Source organism: Anoplophora glabripennis, unplaced genomic scaffold (assembly GCF_000390285.2).
Source record: "Anoplophora glabripennis isolate ALB-LARVAE unplaced genomic scaffold, Agla_2.0 scaffold95, whole genome shotgun sequence".
Classification (NCBI taxonomy): domain Eukaryota; kingdom Metazoa; phylum Arthropoda; class Insecta; order Coleoptera; family Cerambycidae; genus Anoplophora; species Anoplophora glabripennis.
Window position 1 is genome coordinate 879896 of NW_019416252.1, and position 22480 is coordinate 902375.

Sequence of the window (22480 nt, forward strand, 5' to 3'; positions counted from 1 at the left end):
GATTTTTAAATGTTAAGCCCACGGTTTTTTTATGCGCATAGAAAAATTTTCATTTCTAGTGATATTTGAAAGCCAAAAAGCCAAAAATCTCCGTGGATATACGATTCACCCAAACCAAAACAGATACCGCCTAGTCTAATAAACTTTTTTATTAGACATCGAATGAATCATGATTATTATGGTAAAAATCGAAAAAATCGCATAAATGGAGTTAAAAAACAATACTTTTTAGGGAATTTTTTTTGGGGAATTTGAATTGGGTATAGGACCTTTATACTTCGCTCAAGAAAACTTCATGTTATGTAGAATTACGGCTATAACTACGTAACTAATTGATCAATCGATCTGTTTTTAATAAGCGTCTTTTAAAGAACTTTTAAAACCTGCTTTAAAAAATTTGATTTGATTGAATATTCATAAAGTTATTCTAATTATTTATAAGTACAAAAATTTGAGCAATGTTTAAACAAGCGCCAGAGCTCTCCTAATTGACGGATTCGAATTTTCCAAAAAAAATTTGAAAGCTTGAGAGCCCTTCTATATGTGATTAAATTTTCAAGTATCTAAGGGCCTTGGTTTTCGCTGTGCAAAATTGTGAAAATTTGCAATTTTTTTTCAAAATCTGGATTGCAAAATCTATCGAACCGATTTTGATGAAATTTGGTGTGATAATTCTACATAACATGAAGTTTTCTTGAGCCAACTATAAAGGTCCTATACCCAATTTAAATACCCCAAAAAATTCCCTAAAAAGTATTGTTTTTTAATCCCATATTTTGCGATTTTTTCGATTTTTACCATAATAATCATAATTCATTCGATTTGTAACTAGTCATGTTTTACAAAAAAATGTATTACAAAGATTTTTTTCCTCTTCCATTTTCGCCTAAAATCAACTCTTGAAAATATGACATTTTTCGAATTTTTTTAACAAGTTAAGCCCATGTTTTTTTATGCGCATAGAAAAATTTTCATTTCTAGTGATATTTGAAAGCCAAAAAGCCAAAAATCTCCGTGGATATACGATTCACCCAAACCAAAACAGATACCGCCTAGTCTAATAAACTTTTTTCTCTTACTTTGATGAGCTGTTATCAGGTAAAGTTTAATTAATGTAATACGAGACACCCTGTATAAATTATTTTATAATATATCAATTTTTAGATGTTAAGAGGCATATCCACAAAATAAGAGATGCTCTGTGGTTTTTATTTTCGACAATGTTGGCAACACTACATTCAAGGCCAAGGTGTTAGGAGCAGAACGTGCGGCCATTTGTCTCAATCAGTTGAGAACTGTTGTTGTAGTGACGTGTTGAAATGAGTTGCGCTATTCCGCATCCCGCCAGCTGTGAGGTGAAGAACGTAATCGGCCTTCTTCAGATTTTTAACGAAATCAAAACTGTTTTTGGAGATGGTGTAATGAATCGTACTAATGTGTACATGCGCATGATGTGAATATAAAGCGGGCTGAACTGTTCATGATGAACGAAGGACTGGGCGTCTCTCAATCGTGACTAATGAGATGATGAACAAGATCGAAACAATGCTTTGTGGCGACCGTTGATTGACTTTGGACGAAATGAACGCAGTGTTTCCACAAATCTCAAGCCAACGCAACGCCACAAAGCAACTCTTGGATTCATTCGGTTGGAACATCATTAACCACCCCGCACCCCGCTCACAACCCTGACCTAGAACCTTCTGACTTTCATCTTTTCTCTTCTCTGAAAGTGTTTATGCAGCCACCCATAAACACAAGTGCATTGAGGTTAAAGGCGAGTACGTCGAAAAATAATGTTTGATGTACCTTTCTAAATATGTAAATTTTTCATAAATATACTGCCGCTGAGATTTAAAAAAAAAATGAGTACTCTTACTTTGTGGATACGCCTCGTACAATTCGAGCGACAATATTTGTTAGAAATTGCTTTATTGGGATATAATTTCAATAAAAGTTACAAAACCATTCTTTTACATGTTTGTCTTTGTTTATTTTTTAACAATATTTACAAAATAAACAACAGTTGCGAATAATTATTCCTTTTCACTATCAACTAAGTTCCGCACATGAACTCGTGGGTCGTTTTGCCGTTACTATACAAAGAAAGCAAAAAAAAAGTTGAAAGTATCTCGTGCCGTTTACGGTTTATGATGGTAATTATTAAAACTTATATAAACAATAAAAAAACTGAGAATGCACTATGTCCATTCATAAAACATAGTTAGATATGTATTATGTATTAGTTATGTGTTAGTTATGTTAATTAACTCTTACAATTTCAAGTGTTACATAATACGAGTGTTACAATAATAAACTTTTTTAATGCTTTTACTATGAAGGTACTTAAATTTTCACAATTCGCATATCCTAAGATTATTTCAAATGTCGGAGAATAAACTTATTTCCTTTTTCATTCTATGTATGCTGAAAACAGAAATTAATCTTAACATCCGTTTATATTTCTCTTTCCAGTCGTACTTATCAAAATTTTCGTAAATTCCCTAAACACCAACTGTTATTCACTATTTTATTAAAATCACTGTTTGCAGGTGAAATTCTTTTACCTAAATATGTTTTGCATGAAATGTGATGACCCATATTTTTTAAATTAACCTAGTTCTTATTTTGTAATATACCAGAAAATTTACTTACTTGTGATTATTCCTAAAGCTAGTACGATCCTCCACATTTTCGTCACAATTCAACACTCATGGTTGTTAATTTTGCACTAGTTTAGCTGGTCCGCCAGGTCGTCGGTCAAAATTGAAAAAAATTGCGAGCAATTCGTTAATTAACACACATTCTACCACGTCTAATTATCATTCCGGTCTGGCCTATCCAGCCATCATTATTCTTCGCGGGTCCCTAGAAGAACTTTCTTGGAATTCTGTTGGGTATAGTTCTTCCAATTGACCAGAGAAATCAGCAGGAAGCGAACCAACACGTCTTGGCAGGCTAGTGGGGCAGAGTTTTTCTGCAAATGGCAAGTGGTTTAATTAACTCGATGGTAATTATTCGTTATTAAGTTAATGTTTATAATAAAACAAGCATAATAAAATATTTGCATTAGAAGACACTGGTGGTGCCGACAGTAATCTGACTAATATTAATAACAACAATGTGGCAAAATGTTACGTTCATCATCGACAATTCTTATAAAAGAAATATGTGCGTTTTGGTTCAAAAATAACTGTTCAGATACTGTAAAAGATGAGTAGAACAGAAGGTAAATGCCACAAGAACTTTAAGGTGCAAGAGTTATGTAAAAGTTCCACTAACAGTAAAATTAGACAATAGATAAAAAGAAAGGATTTTTTTCCTTTCTAGTCAAGATACCACAAAATTGCAGATTCTAATGCGGTGGATAGACCAGATTTCAAGGTAAGCCAATGCGAGCACCTGAATTGTGATAGAATTCGGTTATTTGATCTGAGTTCTTTCATTCTCAAAAAAATAAATAAATAAATAAAATAAGGAAAACCGCAATACCGACATGGTGGATCACAATTTAAGAAAGTAAATATACACAGTGAAGTGATTTATTGAATTATCTTCTCTTAGTTGTTCAGAAAATAATTTTAAACTTAATTTACCATTGCACCTCATAATAAACCTTAGTTGAAAAAAAATTACTATTCCTAATACAAAATATTTTACCATTTTATTCCTGTGTTCTCCGATCTTATTTTCTTTGGAGTATTAGTATTTCTATTAATAGCGCAACATGTTATTATACAGGGTGTTTTGGGAAAAGGTACCATAAATTCATGGGAGGATAGAACAAAATTGCAAGATTTTTCCAAAGTTCCGCGCGCCTACCTTCTTTGTTTGAAATACTGAGCATCTATGACTACTTTTTTAAATGAAATTTAAAATAGAGTTAAAACTTACCCTATTTTTTTAAGAAGCAGTATACATGTTATATTAGGTAGTTAAGTTTATTGCCCATTCAAAGTTTATGAAAAAATTTCAATTGATTATCCCAGTCATCTAAATTTAATTCATTTATACAGGATGTCTGCGAAAGGTTGGAAAATCTCGAAGCTGGAGATACTGGTGGCCAAAATAAGTCGATTCAGCCAAACATGCCTTATGCAAATGTTGCTGGTTTCAAAGATAGAGGGCGTTCAATGTCTGAATTTTATTTCGAAACTTAATTTTAAAAACTGTCAGTGTATGAACAATAAAATTGGCACTATTATGTTTTTGACATGACAAATAATAGTTTCTAACTAATTTTGATGTTGCTTCTATAGCACGTCAGTTATGCCCTATTCCTTTGATAAATAGGGGAAAATAGTTTTTGCCTTCAGAACTTCGGACATTGTGTATGGAAAATATGAAAGAGCGACCTTCGTTTAAAAAAAAAGTTACTCTTGTTCGTTTTCGATATGTCCGTTAGTTATCGAGATATTTGCATATACAAATTTCAATGCATTTCGTTTTTAAGCAACTTTTAATCCTTAAATTAAACTAATACGACTTGACAACTAGTGTATGACCCAAAATATTTACAGTTTTCTAAAAAACAACTGGGCCATACGTCAAGGATACGAATGAAAACAAATCGGTTCAGATCAAGTTACTGTAGGAAGATGTTGCTTCATTAAAATGTTACGTTAGTAATTACATACATATTATTAGAAAATATAAATGAAATAAAGGAAACATGGAAGGCCGGTAAGAAAGCAAAATTTTGCAAAAGTATTTTGATATATGTAAATTTATTTTCATAAAAGAAAATCACTGTTGAAGTGGGGCCCATTCATTTCCAATCACCCGGTATATTAAAGAACAGAAACTGGTTAGCTTTGGGGCAATCAATTGTGTTTTCCAAAAATGGAACGTTTTCTGGTATACAAGTGTACTTTTTTTATATGAAAAAAGATTTGTCATAAATTCTCAATGAAAAAGGTTAAAGGTCAAAACTGACAACACTTATGTAATGCATTATATTATATTTTGGAAAAGATATGGTTAAAATTGGATCTAAAAAGTCTTAATGTGATAAATGGTCACGATTTTAATAAACATAGAAAGATAAATTTCAGGTTTTTAGAACCAAAAAAATATTTCTATTGGAAAAGTATGTGATGCATACAGATCATCATAATCGAACCTAGAGAATTTTTTTTCCTCAGACAAAATTATGTGTATGTTGGTGTCTTGATTTGCAGTGAACACCAAACGCAATGCGGTTGAGGCGTCCTAAGGCTTCAAAATGTGTGAACGATTAAAACCAGTAATGACCTTGACACCAGTTTTCATTTTATTGTTAGTGACCCAAAATTAAGATTTAGGTATATCGTTTTATTTTAATAACTTGTCAAGCCGTATATAGAATCTGGATTTCAATTTGTTTCAAACTTTGGGTAGCATAAAAGTAATTCTTGTTTTTTAGCAGATTACTTTAAGGAGCTCTTTAATGTTTCATTAATCATTGTAATCGGTTTATTGAATCATCCTTATAAGTACGTAACGATGATAATTTTGCAATAAATAGTCTGCGTGCTGTATGTAGGTATATGTTCTTCTTAATTGCGAGAAGACTAATGAACCATGGAAAATGCAGTGTAATAAATAAATAGGAAATATGGATCTGCACCACTTTCACTGAATGTGAATGTATTTAAATAGCCCCAGGCTATTTGATTTTTAATTCTGTAAACAACCGGTATTTGAATAGTAGCACAACACTTTTTATCAAGGCACTTTTGAACGTATGCATATTAAAAAAAAATGAAATAAATTATTGCGGTTTAATTGTGCTTGAAATTCAAACTACTTAAAAAATTTGATAAACAAAATATGTTTTAAATAAATACTCTCATATTATTGTCCAATATTTCAAATAAAATTGATTATTAATTATTATTTATTAATTAATTATTAATATTGCAACAGTGTTTGACTGTGTGTGCAGTTATTTCTTCTTAAACAATTAAAATGCAATCAAATAATTAAAATCTATCACATGCCTATTTTGAGGTGTATTTTGGTGCTATTTCAGATTAACAATGCAAAAATTTCAAATTACTTTTATAAAATGTATGCCTGAAATAAATTATACTGTACAGTAATTTGTCAGTTGGATATATTGATACTGAATAAAATATTTGTTTAAATAACTCACCCAATTTTTGAAATCCTGAAGAACTTTCTCGAAAATGGTCAAATTATTTATTTTCGCAATCAGAAATACAGCAAGCACAATAAAGTTTTAAAAATGGTAACTAGGTATGTCTGCACAAGTTTTCATCACTCGAAGAAAAATTTTAAGTAACAGTTGCCCCACTGAATGTTCTGCAGTAACTGAACCATTTGATACTGAGAACTGACTATTGCAGGAATTATATGTCGAAATAAATCATGCACCCATTTACTCTGTCCAATACTAAGTTAATTTAGAAATCTAGTTCATTGCTATGTTACAATGACTGTTTCCTATACATTATAGTTTTAATTATTTTTTCGCAATAATTATTATAATATAAATATATTGATATATGTCGAAGGTCATCGTAATAGAGGGAATATTCTGCTAAATTACCAATTTTTTCGAAATTTTTTAACAAATTTTCGCAAACAATGTCTCATTCATGTCTCAATTATTGTGATGGATTCGGCAATGACGATGTCAGCCTAGAAAAAAAGTACTAGAAACAAAATAAAGTGCATGCAAATATCCAGAAATAGACAGAATGCAACAAAAGGAAAGGTAAGTAATTGGTTAGCAATAGTTATTTTTTTGCTGTAGCCTAGACTGTAACTAATTGTTAATTAATTTGAAGTATATGCTAAATTATTTCAATAAAAAAACTGTAATAAATATATCTGATTTATGTTTTCAATATGAATTACTTGCTGAAGTAAGAAGTTAATTTGGCAATTGTCTTAGAAAGCAGGATATCTGTCAATGTCACTGAACAGTTGACTAGCATTTTCCAGTCTAGACGCTTCAGAGAATAAAATAATAAGTCTTTCTTCATAAGTATAAGTAAATATAATTTCTAAAAAAAAAAATGTTACATAAACATACCGATTTTCTTTTGTTTCGAAATTATAGCTATTTTAAAATTTAAAGACTGAAATTGGAATAATCGTAAATTATTCATAGATAATCAAATCCACGACAATCAAATAAATAAACAGTAATAATCCATATTATGAGAGTAGGCGGCAATATGCGTAGTAGTAGCAGAATTTGGCTAAATATGTGGTCAAGCCTTGTGCCGCTCTCACAACACACAATGCTACTGACTGCCATAAAAAGACGTGCCATACACTTGACCAAGCAAGGCATCAAATTCACTCACACACGTACAAACGACAATGAAATGCAGAGCCAACGCCCCTCAGCAAAGAATCTGGATTGTTCACCGACACGCCAGGCCAACAGGGCAGACATTAAGGTGCCGCTAGATACGTATCGAATAAATCGATCGATGCCAAGCTTTAGGTCAGAGGCGGACATGTACATGCTATTGTACAATGACATGGATAGCGTTACTACTAAAATGTGAAGTAATTGACGCTTAACCACCATTAGTAAAAATAGTATCTATTAAAAACTTTGACTATTTTAGATATGCGCCTATGACCTCGGTAAATGTTAATAGATCACTTTCGTTTTTGAAATGGGTATTTATTTTCCTACCGCCAGAGATGATTAACCGCGAAACACTTAGGACACCTGTTAATTATTTTCTACAGTCGCTTTACTTATGAGTAACAAATTATTATTTTGTTAACTTTAGCTGGTACTGAAAAATCCCCTTCTTTTTCTTCATTACTGTTCGAAGTACGGAAAAAAAATAAAAATTGTAGGGCTTTTAATAAACATGCTTCCAAATGAAATTCTAAGTAAATATTTATCATAAAAATTACTTTCTATCTATATCAAATTTCATTTTATCACTTTTTTAGAACTCTTGATACATTTTTTTTTTAAATTGTCCACCATTTTAATTAAAAGTTTTACTTTACTGTTTTATCTACAGAGCGTGGTAAAATAGTAGCGAAACATCAAATAAAAAATGATAAACATTATTTGAAAAAAATCCATAAAGGATTTTCCACTGTTATAATTTCTTAAATTGTATTTTGGATCGTTAATCGTTTATTAATAAATTATGGATATTATAATTGCACAAAACAAATAAAATCGAACATAACAATTAAATCTAATTTCCAATGCCAAAGTTCATAAAAAGTTTATCGAACCACACTGTATTTATACTTGCATACACACAAAGAAATACTGATGGCAATTCAAGTTTATTAACATTAAAAACAAACACAGCGTTACAAATGCTGGTAAATAGCGCAAGGCAAAGAATATTTCTAAACATTCTGAAAACATATTTGTCTATATTTCTGATTGAAAAAACAAGGTAATGAAATCGTCATTATTGGTTCAGTAAGGTATGCCTGAAGAAAAAATCATATTGGCTCCATAGACCACTGAAAAAGTTAATTGCTTTTTACAAAAACACACAGTTGGTTACAAAGTTAAAAAACCAAAAACTTTTTGGTAATAAGGAGTGCATATATTTCTCGGTGAAGTTCCTGACGAAATACATATCATGAAAAAGCTAATTGGCTAATTATTGGAATTACTGGTGCCTGCAAAAGCGATGTACAAAAAATAGTAGCAAACAACGATATTTAAGATAAGGAATCAATAACAAAGAACATTCTGTTGATAATTTCAAGCTTTAAAATGAATAACCTTGATAGAATTCTTGGAGAAATGACTTGACATTGTGTTTTATGCAAAATGTTTCATTAAGAATCGGACATAATTTATTGAGAAATTCCTGAGGCCAGAATTAACTTAAGGGCCCCATATTCTTTAAATAGTGTTTTCCACAAAGACAAATAATTTCAAACATTTAATAACTGAATAATCTAAAGCTTATCAAATAATAGGAATGTTATGTCATGCCATCTGGGTATTTTCAAAGACGCCGCAGTAAAACGAATAAACAGGTGCAAAAAACGATCAAACCATCAAGGTTTTAGGTACTGAAATCTATGAAAATACTAACTTTTTTATATATAACTCCACATGTAAATATTCTTATAACATTTACTTGCTTAGTCCTACATATAAAATTGTTTACTTTTATTTATAAGTACGTGAAAATAATTCTTAAAATGTGGGGTTTGGATAACAGAAAACGCATGTTTTACAAACGCTTTTTTTTAGTTATTATTTTATTTGGGTAAATTTAAATGGTAACAATGAATAAACAAAACATCAAGGATTTTATTTCTGTGCTTACTTTTGTTCTAGACGTTTTACTTTTCAAGATTTCAGTACCTAAAAATGCCAGAAATTTCACCATTTCTCGGCCAGGGATATGGCCACCTTAATCAAATTTATAAATATCTCCTTCTCCATGATTACCTACAACGAAATCAAATTCTGTTTAGTAGTACATTTGTTTTTAGTTAAAAGCTGTGTTCCTTTCTTAATGAAACACCCACTTTCCTTCTTTTCACTTTCCACCCACTGTGATGAAACACTTTCATCACAGAAAATGGCAGAACATATTTTTTATGTATCTAATGCTTAAACGTCTTTTGCACTGCTTTGCATTTAGATAAAGAAAACCAGCTGTATTCTTAATTCAAACAATCTTCAAATTTACCACAAAATGATTAAGGTGATAAAAAGAGAGATCTATAAACAAATCTTCTCGATGCCTTAGTCAACCGTGAAGCTTGTCTTACTTAGATTTTATTATTGCAATATTGCGTAAGTAGGTAATTTAATTACATTAGGATTATAACTATTGCGTGAACAATGTCTCGACCAAAGAATTACTTAATAGTCTCAAAAAGAGGATTTCCTATAAATTTGGAAGGTATGGGGATTTTAAACAAAATAAATACATCATCAGACAAACATACACACGGTGTATACACTGCAAGTTTGACGAAATAATAAAAAAATGTTTAAAATATAAAATGACGCAACCCCAGAAAAATAAAAGTTCTATACCAAAAACTTGAGTATATAGATCTTGTGTATGTTTTGATGCTGAATACTAATCCGCAGCCCAATCCTCACTATTTCACTCTATGTTAAGGGATATTTTAGCGTTTTTTTTAAATGTCCTGACAGATCGGTTTTTGGACGGATTCAGCATCAAAAAATACACAAAACCTATTAAGGTAATAATCATAACTCTGGTTTTTTGTGGGCTGTGTAATCTGATGCGAATTATATCAATCATATCTACTCCTCAAACTCAAATGAAAAACAGAGATTAGAAACAATAGGTCGAATTAATTTAACCAAAAATTTTCATGATTCATTGAGAAACAGTTTTCATGCCACGACAAAAAAGAACAGTACGGTCCATTAAATATAAAAAAATGTTAAAGTTATAAGGAATCAAAAATACTATATTTTAAAATTACTTTCAAACACAATAGGTGATATACGAATGCGTAACTGTCAGTTTTTTAATGGAAGACTATATATTTTCACATATTCAAATTATCTAGTATCTGTTTGTACATAATTCTTACACATGTCAGTTCTACTAAGTAAAAATTGTGTTGATTAGTTCAGTTCTTTGTTAAAATCTTAAGTTTATTCAAAATTCAACACACTCATAAATAACGTTGAATTTACACTATGTTTCTGTGCAAAAATTTTACTTAGGTCTGATGATAAAATACACTTATTTAAAAATGTTTTATATCGCATCTGAAATTCGCGAACAAAATGCATTTGGTCAAGCTGCAATTGTTAAGCAATCTCCTGAATACGCTCTAATAATTCTCTTTTAAAGTTTGAGACATTGAAACACTAAATCTTTCATACATAAGAAATAAAAATGTAAGAGGTGGAATGAAAATGAGGTAACCTAGGTAGCCGTTCAGCAAGACCACCATGAAGGATAGAATCATATTCTCAGATAAGTTTTTATATTGTTTACAAATCTATACGACTTTATTTCATACTTTGATAGGCTTGTGATTTTGGATCAAAATAAATATGGACCTTCTAACTATGTTCGTTTTAGCTTCAGAATTAGTTAATATCATAGAATTAGACGAAATAGATAAAACATATTCTACATGCACCCTGACAATATTGCACTGCTCACGTCCAGCACCACTAGGCTATTTCATTATTAAACAGCTCACGTGTGTTATATTAAAAGTTTATTCTATTTTATAATAATAGTTTCCCCATTAAAGTCACTCAGTCATGGAAAACAGCAGCCTTGGAGCAGATAAATAATTGCAGTATTTGTTTCCTCTTTTCTCACATCCTCTTTGATGATATAGAGAATAAGAAAATGTGACAAATTTGTCAATTAAATGATGTTGCAATTGAAAAGTCGAAGAAAATGTCGTTTCAAATTTGTTGCCATGTCTATAGAAAACGTAATGAATGTATCAGGGATATGAAATAGTAGGATAATCTTTATCTATCACACTATCAAATACCGGGTGATTCACAACTTATCCAAAAATATTTGGGAATAGATGTGTCATGAAAAATGGAGTTAAGATCGTAAAAAGAAATTTTGTAAAATCCTTATAGTTTCCGAGTACAAAATTATTGTTGTAGTTGTAGTATTTACAACCCATACATCGCTGGGCTACTGCAGCCTCTAGCAGCGTCATTCCCGTTGTGCGCTGTACGCAATGCGCTTTCTCTCCACGTGGCAAGGGATTCTGAATACTGAAATCCGATTTTAGTATTAAAGTTTTTGCTATAGTGTTTACATTTGAATTTCAGGTGTCAAAAACAGCTTACGTGTATAGCAACTCGGAGTTGATGGATATCGTTTTAATTTATGGTGAAGCAGGACAACATTTGTGTTATAGTGAAGCAATTGTGTTATGGTGAAGCAAGACAAAATTTGTGTTAGCTCGTAGATACTAGGTAAGACTGTGTTTACATGTCTGTCAAATTATTTTATTAATGAAAACCACAAATTAATTTTATTAATTAATAATAACAATAGCGGCAAAAGTAGTTGAATTTGGTGATATAAAATAGGTGTTATAAAATTTTATATCTTTCAATTTTTTTGTCTGTTCATTTTTTATCACACTTTGCGGCCGCTCCGGTCGCCGACTGCATGCTTTGCCTTGCGCAAGGTCAGGTTTTACAGTTGACTAGTTTCCAGTGTCGTGCAGGAGTGTATTTTTAAATCATTTTCGAACTGCCCTTTTTTATTTTTTTTACAAAATTGAATTTGTAAGTCCCCTGTACATTCAAATTTTTTTTTTGGATAAGTTCTGAATCACCCTGTAGTTTGGGCCTAACTATTGCCATTTCAAAATTATTACAATTTTAAACAGATTCTATTTTCCGCAAAATTTGTTTTTAATAATTTTAAATATTTTATTTTTCGTTTCCTCGAACTTTTATATCTCCAATAATAACAGAGCTATTGTACTTGTAGCCGCACTAATATAATAAATAATAAACAACAAATTTTTTAGTTAAAAATATATGATAGTTTCTAAAAAGTAATGCATCTCATAGTCCTCGAGGCCTAGCAAAAAAAAATCTTATAAATGGATTAAATAATCTGCTGAACGGATATCTTAATTGATATGCACATAATTACGAACAAAATACTGCTACAATTTTTGCGAACTTTCTCTTGGTATAATTTATTATATTCCTAGAGAACAGAGTAGGTGTATTAGTACTAGAAGTACTTATAAATAAATATGATAATAAAAATAATTTATACAAACACACAGGACCGGCTTCATGGCGTTTTAAATTTACACCGTTGGATTTTAAAAGAAAGAAATAGGTACATAAACGTTTCATGGCACGAAAAAAGAGATATTTATAAAAAAAAAGGTAAGTTATCTCAGAATAACTTTTTAAAATATCTCTGTTCAGGTCCGGCTTTAGGGGGGCCGTACCCCAGGGCGTCACGAGATCGGGCGGACTCAGCGAGATCTAGTAAAATGAAACCAAAAAGTATTTAGGTTTTTCTTTTTTTTAGAATGAAACTAAAGTGTTTAGGTTTTGAAATTTTATATTGTCAAGTAGCTGATTGCGTGACCTTTTTTTTAGAATCAAACCAAAACGTGTTCGGGTTTTCATATTTTATATATTTTTTTTAAAAGGGCCTCCGAAGAGCTTGTAACCCCGAGCCTAACGATAGGTCCTGACTCTGATAAAACATTGACCTGAAATTCATATTTTGTAAAAATAAAATTTAAAATAGATATATGATCTAAACAAATTAAATCAATACAGACGATTACATTCACATTCGGGTAGCACTAAAATCGTTTGTACCGCTCCTGGATAAGACCCGGTCTACACATTAACAAAACACACACGCCCGATCACTCATTGAGACCAACCTCGGATAATGAGGGTTACATAACAAATGTCAATGTAACGCCACACATTGCGAAACACCTTCCTTTTTGAGGGATACCTAATGCCAACCCCCAAGCATACATTATGATCCTCACCTTGTCCCTCCTAAAATACTTAACATTGCCGTTGGTAATCCGATTTGTTATTTGTCTTGTGACAGTTTGGCGTCGATTGTATTCTAAATCTTGGACGTGTGTGGTTCTTCCAAGTTATTCAAATTTCGGAGTAAAGCAGTCTACTTGATTTGTTTTCTTAAATATCGGATACGCGGTGTAATCGCTTGTTTTATAGCAATCATGATGTAAAATGTGTACTAGTTCTAGTGGTCAAGTGTATTTGTGATGCACGAGTCGTAGTGTCGATATGTGTAGATTAACGGGGTATACTTTTAGTTTACTATTTTTGCTGGGTAAGTTGAATTGTATTTGACACCCTACGAACCCCATGAATAATATTCGACTCGACTAAACGAAATATGTATTTTATTTTTTCAATATATTAAAAGTCAATTTACAGGTTAAATTGTCTCCGAAAATTTAACAAATGCAGAAAAACATGAAAAAAAAAACAAATAAAAAATTTCGAATTCAGTGCCTACTAATTAATTTCAATGTTTTCTTGTCTCCAATTATTTAATATTATCGTTTTTTATTACTTTTTATTTAATTTGCTATTTCTGAAACACTGAAATGAAAATATAATTTAAATAAATAACCCCTTCCACAAAGAGAATCAAACATTCCTACATGCAAGTTAATGGTTCGAAACATTTTCCTGTTTTCGTTCTCAAAGGTAATCATTTTGTTCTTCATCCATTGTAAGAACAAAAACAGAAAAAAATTTGTATTGTAAGGTTTATAGTGAAATTTCACTATGGCAGAAACTAAAATATACGCGTTTACTAAAAAAATACACGTTTGCTAACTTAAACCGGTTGCTCACAGCACAGTTAGGTTAGTACTATAACAAAGACAGGTTCATTATTTGGTACGTTGACATAGAAAAGAATTTCCTGTTCTGTGTTAATAAATTATATCACATGCGTAGATAACAACATCGGCAGGTTAGATGGTTGTCATTTATATCTTCACTCGCCTTTCGGAAGAATAAAAATACAAAGAGAGATACTTATCTGTAATGAGTCATTTCTATTCTAAAAATTCGTTACTATCGCCGTGGACGGTGTCCTTTAATATTCATGTAGGTATTACATTAAGTGTTCCGCACACGTTCATTTTATTCCCCTAAATTAATTCTTCAAATGAATCATTACCTGCGGGCTTGTGTGTGTGTGTGTGTGTATTTGTGCCTTTTTATATTACACAGCCCCACAAAAAAAAGTTCTGGACCAGAGACATGAATACATAGATTTGGTGAATTTTTTATGCTGAATCCGCGTGCGCAGTTCAAGAACCGATTTAGCAGGTTATTTTTTAATAAAACGCTAAAATATCTCCTAAAATAAGGAGAGACAGTGGGGATATGGTAAAGCTTTATAATGAAAAGAAACAATTTGTGAATACTTTGAGAAAACATTTTAAAATAATATTTTGAGCATTGGAAAGAAATATAAGCAAATTAGATCCACACCCACCCCTACGAGGGGGTTAATTCCACGCCCAAGATCAAATAACGAATGTTAGTAGAAAACAATGTGAAAAAACATAGCCCTGAATTTTATAGCACCAAATTTATAAATGTAGGTTCATAGACAACATACAAAAAAATATATAATATAACTTATCCCTCTAAGGGTTAGAAACCACCTACAGACCAGGGTCCCACTTACCCCTTAAGTCGCATATTTTCCTATTCAATATTTTTGCCTGAATTTTGTTACCGTGAGTTTTTGGGGTCGCTGATTACGAATCTGATGTCTGAATCCGACAATTCTTGAATAACTGATCCAATATGGCGGATGTAAAAATGAGAAAAGCATTCAAAATGTGAAGATTATGGCTGAAACTGTGGTTTTCAAAGTCGCCAATCACGAATATTAGATTTTAATTCGGAAATTCTTAAATAATAATTAATAATAATAATAATAATAATAATAATAATAATAATAATAATAATAATAATAATAATAATAATAATAATAATAATAATAATAATAATAATAATAATAATAATAATAATAATAATAATAATAATAATAATAATAATAATAATAATAATAATAATAATAATAATAATAATAATAATAATAATAATAATAATAATAATAATAATAATAATAATAATAATAATAATAATAATAATAATAATAATAATAATAATAATAATAATAATAATAATAATAATAATAATAATAATAATAATAATAATAATAATAATAATAATAATAATAATAATAATAATAATAATAATAATAATAATAATAATAATAATAATAATAATAATAATAATAATAATAATAATAATAATAATAATAATAATAATAATAATAATAATAATAATAATAATAATAATAATAATAATAATAATAATAATAATAATAATAATAATAATAATAATAATAATAATAATAATAATAATAATAATAATAATAATAATAATAATAATAATAATAATAATAATAATAATAATAATAATAATAATAATAATAATAATAATAATAATAATAATAATAATAATAATAATAATAATAATAATAATAATAATAATAATAATAATAATAATAATAATAATAATAATAATAATAATAATAATAATAATAATAATAATAATAATAATAATAATAATAATAATAATAATAATAATAATAATAATAATAATAATAATAATAATAATAATAATAATAATAATAATAATAATAATAATAATAATAATAATAATAATAATAATAATAATAATAATAATAATAATAATAATAATAATAATAATAATAATAATAATAATAATAATAATAATAATAATAATAATAATAATAATAATAATAATAATAATAATAATAATAATAATAATAATAATAATAATAATAATAATAATAATAATAATAATAATAATAATAATAATAATAATAATAATAATAATAATAATAATAATAATAATAATAATAATAATAATAATAATAATAATAATAATAATAATAATAATAATAATAATAATAATAATAATAATAATAATAATAATAATAATAATAATAATAATAATAATAATAATAATAATAATAATAATAATAATAATAATAATAATAATAATAATAATAATAATAATAATAATAATAATAATAATAATAATAATAATAATAATAATAATAATAATAATAATAATAATAATAATAATAATAATAATAATAATAATAATAATAATAATAATAATAATAATAATAATAATAATAATAATAATAATAATAATAATAATAATAATAATAATAATAATAATAATAATAATAATAATAATAATAATAATAATAATAATAATAATAATAATAATAATAATAATAATAATAATAATAATAATAATAATAATAATAATAATAATAATAATAATAATAATAATAATAATAATAATAATAATAATAATAATAATAATAATAATAATAATAATAATAATAATAATAAGAGTGGCGAGGTTCAACATGATTGTTGCTCTACCACCTAACCACTCCCTTACATTACATATCAATTAAATAAGATTATAAAAAACGGAAATACAAAATATACATATGAATTCAAAGCATGCATGAGAAAAATACAAATAAATGCAGATCTATGTTATGTTGGCAACATAAAAAGATATTTAGGAGAACCCGATTTATTAATTTTATTGACAAGAGCCGCCGTCTGAACTATATAACGCTCATTAAGTTTTAATCACTTGGATTGCTCATACTTGTCACTTACATGATCAAATTAATTTTCAAATACAATAAACAAATCTTAAGCAAGCAAGCAAGCAAGCATGTTGTAGCCTATGAAGGCTTCCTTGTCCCGATTTAATATAGCAGGCCAATAAACTACCTCACTATAGGCTAGATAGCTAAGAATCAAGGTATCACATAATCTTAATTTGACATCAGCACCGAGAACATCTTTATAAAGATATATTGTCTGCAATTTGTAGTAACACTGCTGAATTAAATTTGACACATGTTTCTGAAACTTAAGATCAGTATCAAGGTAAATACCTAAATCCCGGCCACATGCAGAAGAGATTAAAGCTTGATCATTGAGGACTAAATTAAGATTAGGGTAACTAATTATGTTATCCGGACATGGTCCGAAAATCAGTAACTCAGTTTTTTCTTATTCAGTATTAAACCATGAGCACTGGACATAGTAGAGATCGTATTTAAGTAGGAGTTAATGTGTTCTATTGCAGAGTCAATGTCGGAAATAGAAGAGTTATAAAATATTTAGTCATCATCAGCATATTGATGTGACTTAGAATATTGCAAGAACACTGAAAAGGCAACAGTATAAATTGAAAACAAAAGCGGCCCCAAAATGCTTCCTTGAGGTACACCTCTATGCATATCGGACAAATCAGACAATATTTCACTTAAACGGAAAGATAATTTGAGAAGAACGTAACCACTAGATCACTAACGCCAAAATATTTAAGTTTTAAACACAATGTAGAGGGTACCAATGTATCAAATGCCTTACTATATTCAAGAAGTACCAAAAAAGTATTTTTGTGTTGATCCCTGGCTCTAAACAGTTCATCAGTAACATCTAATAGAGCAGTAGTTGTACTATGATTAACCCGAAAACCAGATTGAGTTGCCGGCAAAATATTGTTATTATTTAAAAAATTGGAAAGTTGTTCATAAACTATATTTCCAAGAATTTTGTATAGCGTAGACAAAATAATTATCGGTCTAAAATTTGAGATATTGTTGGGATAATTATTTTTAGGCACCGGAATGACAAGTGCTTCTTTCCAGACGTCAGGGAAATCGCCAGTAGTTAAACATTTATTAATAAAAAAAAGTTATGATATGTTAAGTTATATCTAAAATGACGGACCAATTATGGCGGATTGAAAAGTACCAGAGAACTTGGTATTAACCACCCAAAGAAATGCGCTATGAGTGTTTAAAAAATTGAGTCATTTGAGTAAAAATAGGCAAATGTCTAAAGAACGCACAAAATGAGTAAAATTTTAGAGCTGACAATATAAATTAGATCATTCAAGTAGCAAACTGTCTCAACTATAGGTCCGCCATTTTGGATTTAAGAATTTCCTATTTAAAACCTTATACTCGTGATTTGAAAACCATCGAGTTACCATTTGCAGCCATAATCTTCACATTTTGAATGCTTTTCCGATTTTTACATCCACCATATTTCATCCCCCATATTAGATACGCCATATTAAATTCGCCATCTTTTATTGAAGAATTTTAGGATTCGGACTTCAGATTCGTAATCAGCAACCACAAAACCCCGCAGTAACAAGATTCAGACAAAAATGTCGAAAAGAAAAATGTGATGATTTGAAGTGGTATTTTAATTTGCATGTATTTCTTTCCAATGCTCAACATATTATTTTAAAATGTTTTTTCAAAGTATTTACAAATTGTTGCTCACTATTTTACCCTATTTTACCTCTTTTTGGGTTGCGGATTCGAATTCAGTTTTAAAAAATACACAAAGTTTATGTAGTCATGTCTCTGATACAGAACCTTTTTCGCGTAAGACTGTGTTATTTTTCATTTTTTCTCTAGATCATTTGAAAATCACTCCAGCTATACAACTATCCGTGGGGGAGTGTCCAATTTATTTTCAAGAACCATGCACATCTAACATGGTAAAATTCCTACTCTCTTTGAGAATTGGAGATAGTACTACCATCAACTCCTTGGATCCCTACAAACCACAACTACCTAGAGAGTATAATGTTCTAGTTCCCTTGAAAATCATTATCCATGGATATGGAGGGTTGTCTGTAGACATTGCTACAGGAAATGTCACCAAAGCTTATCAGGAAGTGGGCTACAACGTAATTATAGGTTTAATGTTGAATGTATTCTAAAAACTAAGATTTTTTAGCATAATACTATTGAGATTCTTCATCTTCCTCTTATTTCAGTTGATTGGGAGCCTTTGGCGTCCTTGCCCTGCTACCCTACTGCATTCTTGAACACTTGGCACGTGGGACAATGTCTGTCAATTCTAGTTGTCAGTTTACTACCACTAGGAATTAGTCCTGGCTTCATTCACGCCATTGGGTTCAGTCTTGGAGCTCATGTGGCAGGACTCGCAGGGTCAAATTTGAAAAATACTCTAGGATACTCTTTTAGAAGAATAACTGGTACGTCTAATATTTATAAATCTACCAAAAGAGCATAACATTTTTATGAAACACAAATCACAGTGGGTAGATGTCAAATATACGCAATCAAAATGTGATTTTCACTTGTTCGACTTTGACACGTACAGTCTATGATTTTGTAATATGTATTTTATTTCTAGATTCGATTAAGATGAGTTAGTTAATTGATTATTTTTTAGGTTTGGATCCGGCTCTGCCATTTTTTGCTACACTAAAAAATGAATGGAAGCTGGATCCTACCGACGCCAACTTTGTAGATGTAATCCATACTAATGCTGGAGCTTTTGGAAAAGTAGAAGCGACAGGTCATGTAGATTTCTACGTAAATGGAGGTTCCTTGCAACCACACTGTTATAAAGCAAGATGTAAGTATAAATAAGGCAACATCATATATTTTGGATTATTTTCTTAATGTATTCAACTAAAAATAACAGTGAATTAATGAAAATAGTAATTTAAGCAAAATTTTACACGTTCTTTTAAAACATATACATATGTATTAAGGCTGATAATAAACCAAGTTTCAGTACATTTTATTTATCTGATAATACTAACGAATGGCTCATATATTACGACAATTATATGTAACACACATAAATACTAATTGCTAGATTATTTTGCAAAAATTTGCGAAACATTAAAACGCATGTAGCTTATAAAAGCGGAAGAACTCAGAAGCAAATAGATAGTACAAAGTTTTTAAGCAGTTTTCCGTCGAAGTACTGATGATTTCACAGTAATTGAATCAAAAGTTTAAATTATTTTTGGAGGATACTAGTGGTCCCCTAGTGTTTTCTCAATTGATCATTTTAATTATTTACCCCTAAATATTTTAAAGTAAATAGTCGTAATAGTAAAAAAGCGGTTAGTCAAGTGGTTGATTTTATAAATAATTGCAAATAAATAATTAATCGTTATTTTTCCACTGTTAATTCAAATCAAATGTAAAATTTTTTTATTTATCTATCTTCTACATAAGAGATATAAGATATCATACAATAGTTAAGTATTTATTTTAGTATTACCACTGGTTTTATAAGCTACGCTATCTATATTTAATACGAGGAAAATATTTACTTAATCGTGTTAGAAACAATTAACTGCGTTGCTTAATGGCGTTCAATTGACAACTTTTTCTACTTGTTTGTCAAATTTGATTTCAATTTGTTCATTATGGTGTATATTGCAACAATAAATGAGTTATGTGAAATTGGAACAATCGCATCGTCATCAAATTTTTTACAAACAGAATAGTCTTAAAAATATTAACGAGCGAAAGTTTTATTATATATTAAAGAAAAATCTTCTAAGACAGTTAGCTCATTGGGGTCCTGAATCAGTTGAAAATTATCCAAGAAATGGATTGCTTTCGGATGCAACCAGTCTTGATGTTAGCAGAAAAGTAGACACAATGGTTCTCGAAGGCCGTGGTTTGAAAATTGTCTTCTGTACGAAAGCATTAAGTATATCTGAACCATGAGTTTTGTCTTCCTACATGATAAACTAGACGTGAGTGAAATTTGAAAGTGGGTTTCAAAATCATTGACTCCTAAACAGAGGCCACAGGCCACCAACATTAATGATTCGTTTACAATGAACAGTAACAAACCGTTACGCCTACACTCGAGATAATGCGATCGCTGATTGGTTGAATAGAATCTCATGAAAAATACACCAATAACAGCTGATGAAACAAAATATTGGGTTTTAATCTAGTCTTGATGTTATTGTCTTAATCATTTTTTATTTTACCAACATGAAGGAATTAAAATTACTGTTCCAAACAAAATTACTCGTCACGTGACTTGTAATTATTTATTAAGGCTCTGTATTTTTTTGAGACAGTGTCAAAATTGACTTGAAATGTGGTCTTAGTCTCTGATTGTCTATAAACGTATATCTATTTGTTACATACGTCAAATTATTTTTAAAAATAAAAATAATTATAGAATTAATCACGTTATCTATGAATGAAGTAAAACATTATTTATACAGCTTCCTCAATTTCATTTTCATCCTGAAATAAACCATGTCGTTAATTTTGAAAACCCTCTATTTTGAAACTAAAACGTTTGCGGAATCATGTCATGGCAACTTTTCTGTTAATTTGTGATCCAAAATTGGCCAAGTAGTTTTATTACACCTTGTGTATAAAAAAAGTGCAACAAATAAATAATTATAAACAATATTAATTAGGGTGTATAATCCTCTACGTTATATTGTTGTAACTGTAACTATGACTGTATTACATCTTTGAAAAAAGACTCCAACAATAGCGCAATACCATCATAGACATCTTAAATTGCAGCAATAGTTTTAACAGCGCATTAATTTAATTAATCAAAAACTGACACGCGATTTCAAAGCGAATCAGTAGATATTACAGTATATTATCTTATACCGCTGTTTCATTATGGTTCAATTAACATTTCTAATTGTTCTTGCAACTGTGCAATCCAAGGTCACAACTGAGGTCAAATTGAGATTTTCTCTTTATGCTTATTGTATTTCTTTTCAAGATCCTCCTCTGTGCAGTCACGCTGCGGCCGGCTTGTACTTCGCAGAGTCGATTCGAAGGAATAGTAAAAAATTCATCGGGGTAGAGTGCGAGAATATAGCCAGTTACTGGCTGGGATGGTGCACGTCCGGTAAAAGGGCTGTCATGGGGGAGTTTGCAACTTTCACGTAAGTTTTCGTTTTACTTCTGTTGGTGTAATTGGAATTTAATCTGTTCCTTGCAGGACCAGAGGCACGTACTATGTGACTACATCCGAGAAACCCCCATTTGCTTTGGACCGTATTTGA

General features: G+C 29.5%; 1 protein-coding gene across 1 annotated transcript; it reads left to right on the plus strand.

Annotated features, from left to right (window-relative positions):
- The first annotated feature begins 3213 nt into the window (after nt 1–3213).
- LOC108905825 (lipase member H-A-like) lies at nt 3214–22480 on the plus strand. The gene is made up of 6 exons (XM_018708853.1): nt 3214–3229; nt 19068–19352; nt 19433–19654; nt 19855–20040; nt 22195–22360; nt 22417–22480. The coding sequence occupies exons 1-6, from the start codon at nt 3214–3216 to the stop codon at nt 22478–22480; spliced, it is 939 nt and encodes a 312-aa protein (XP_018564369.1).

Coding starts and splice junctions, on each gene's coding strand:
- LOC108905825 (XM_018708853.1), top strand. Junction 19,655..19,854: donor CTCTTTTAGAAGAATAACTG/GTACGTCTAATA, acceptor ATTATTTTTTAG/GTTTGGATCCGGCTCTGCCA. Junction 22,361..22,416: donor GGGGAGTTTGCAACTTTCAC/GTAAGTTTTCGT, acceptor TGTTCCTTGCAG/GACCAGAGGCACGTACTATG.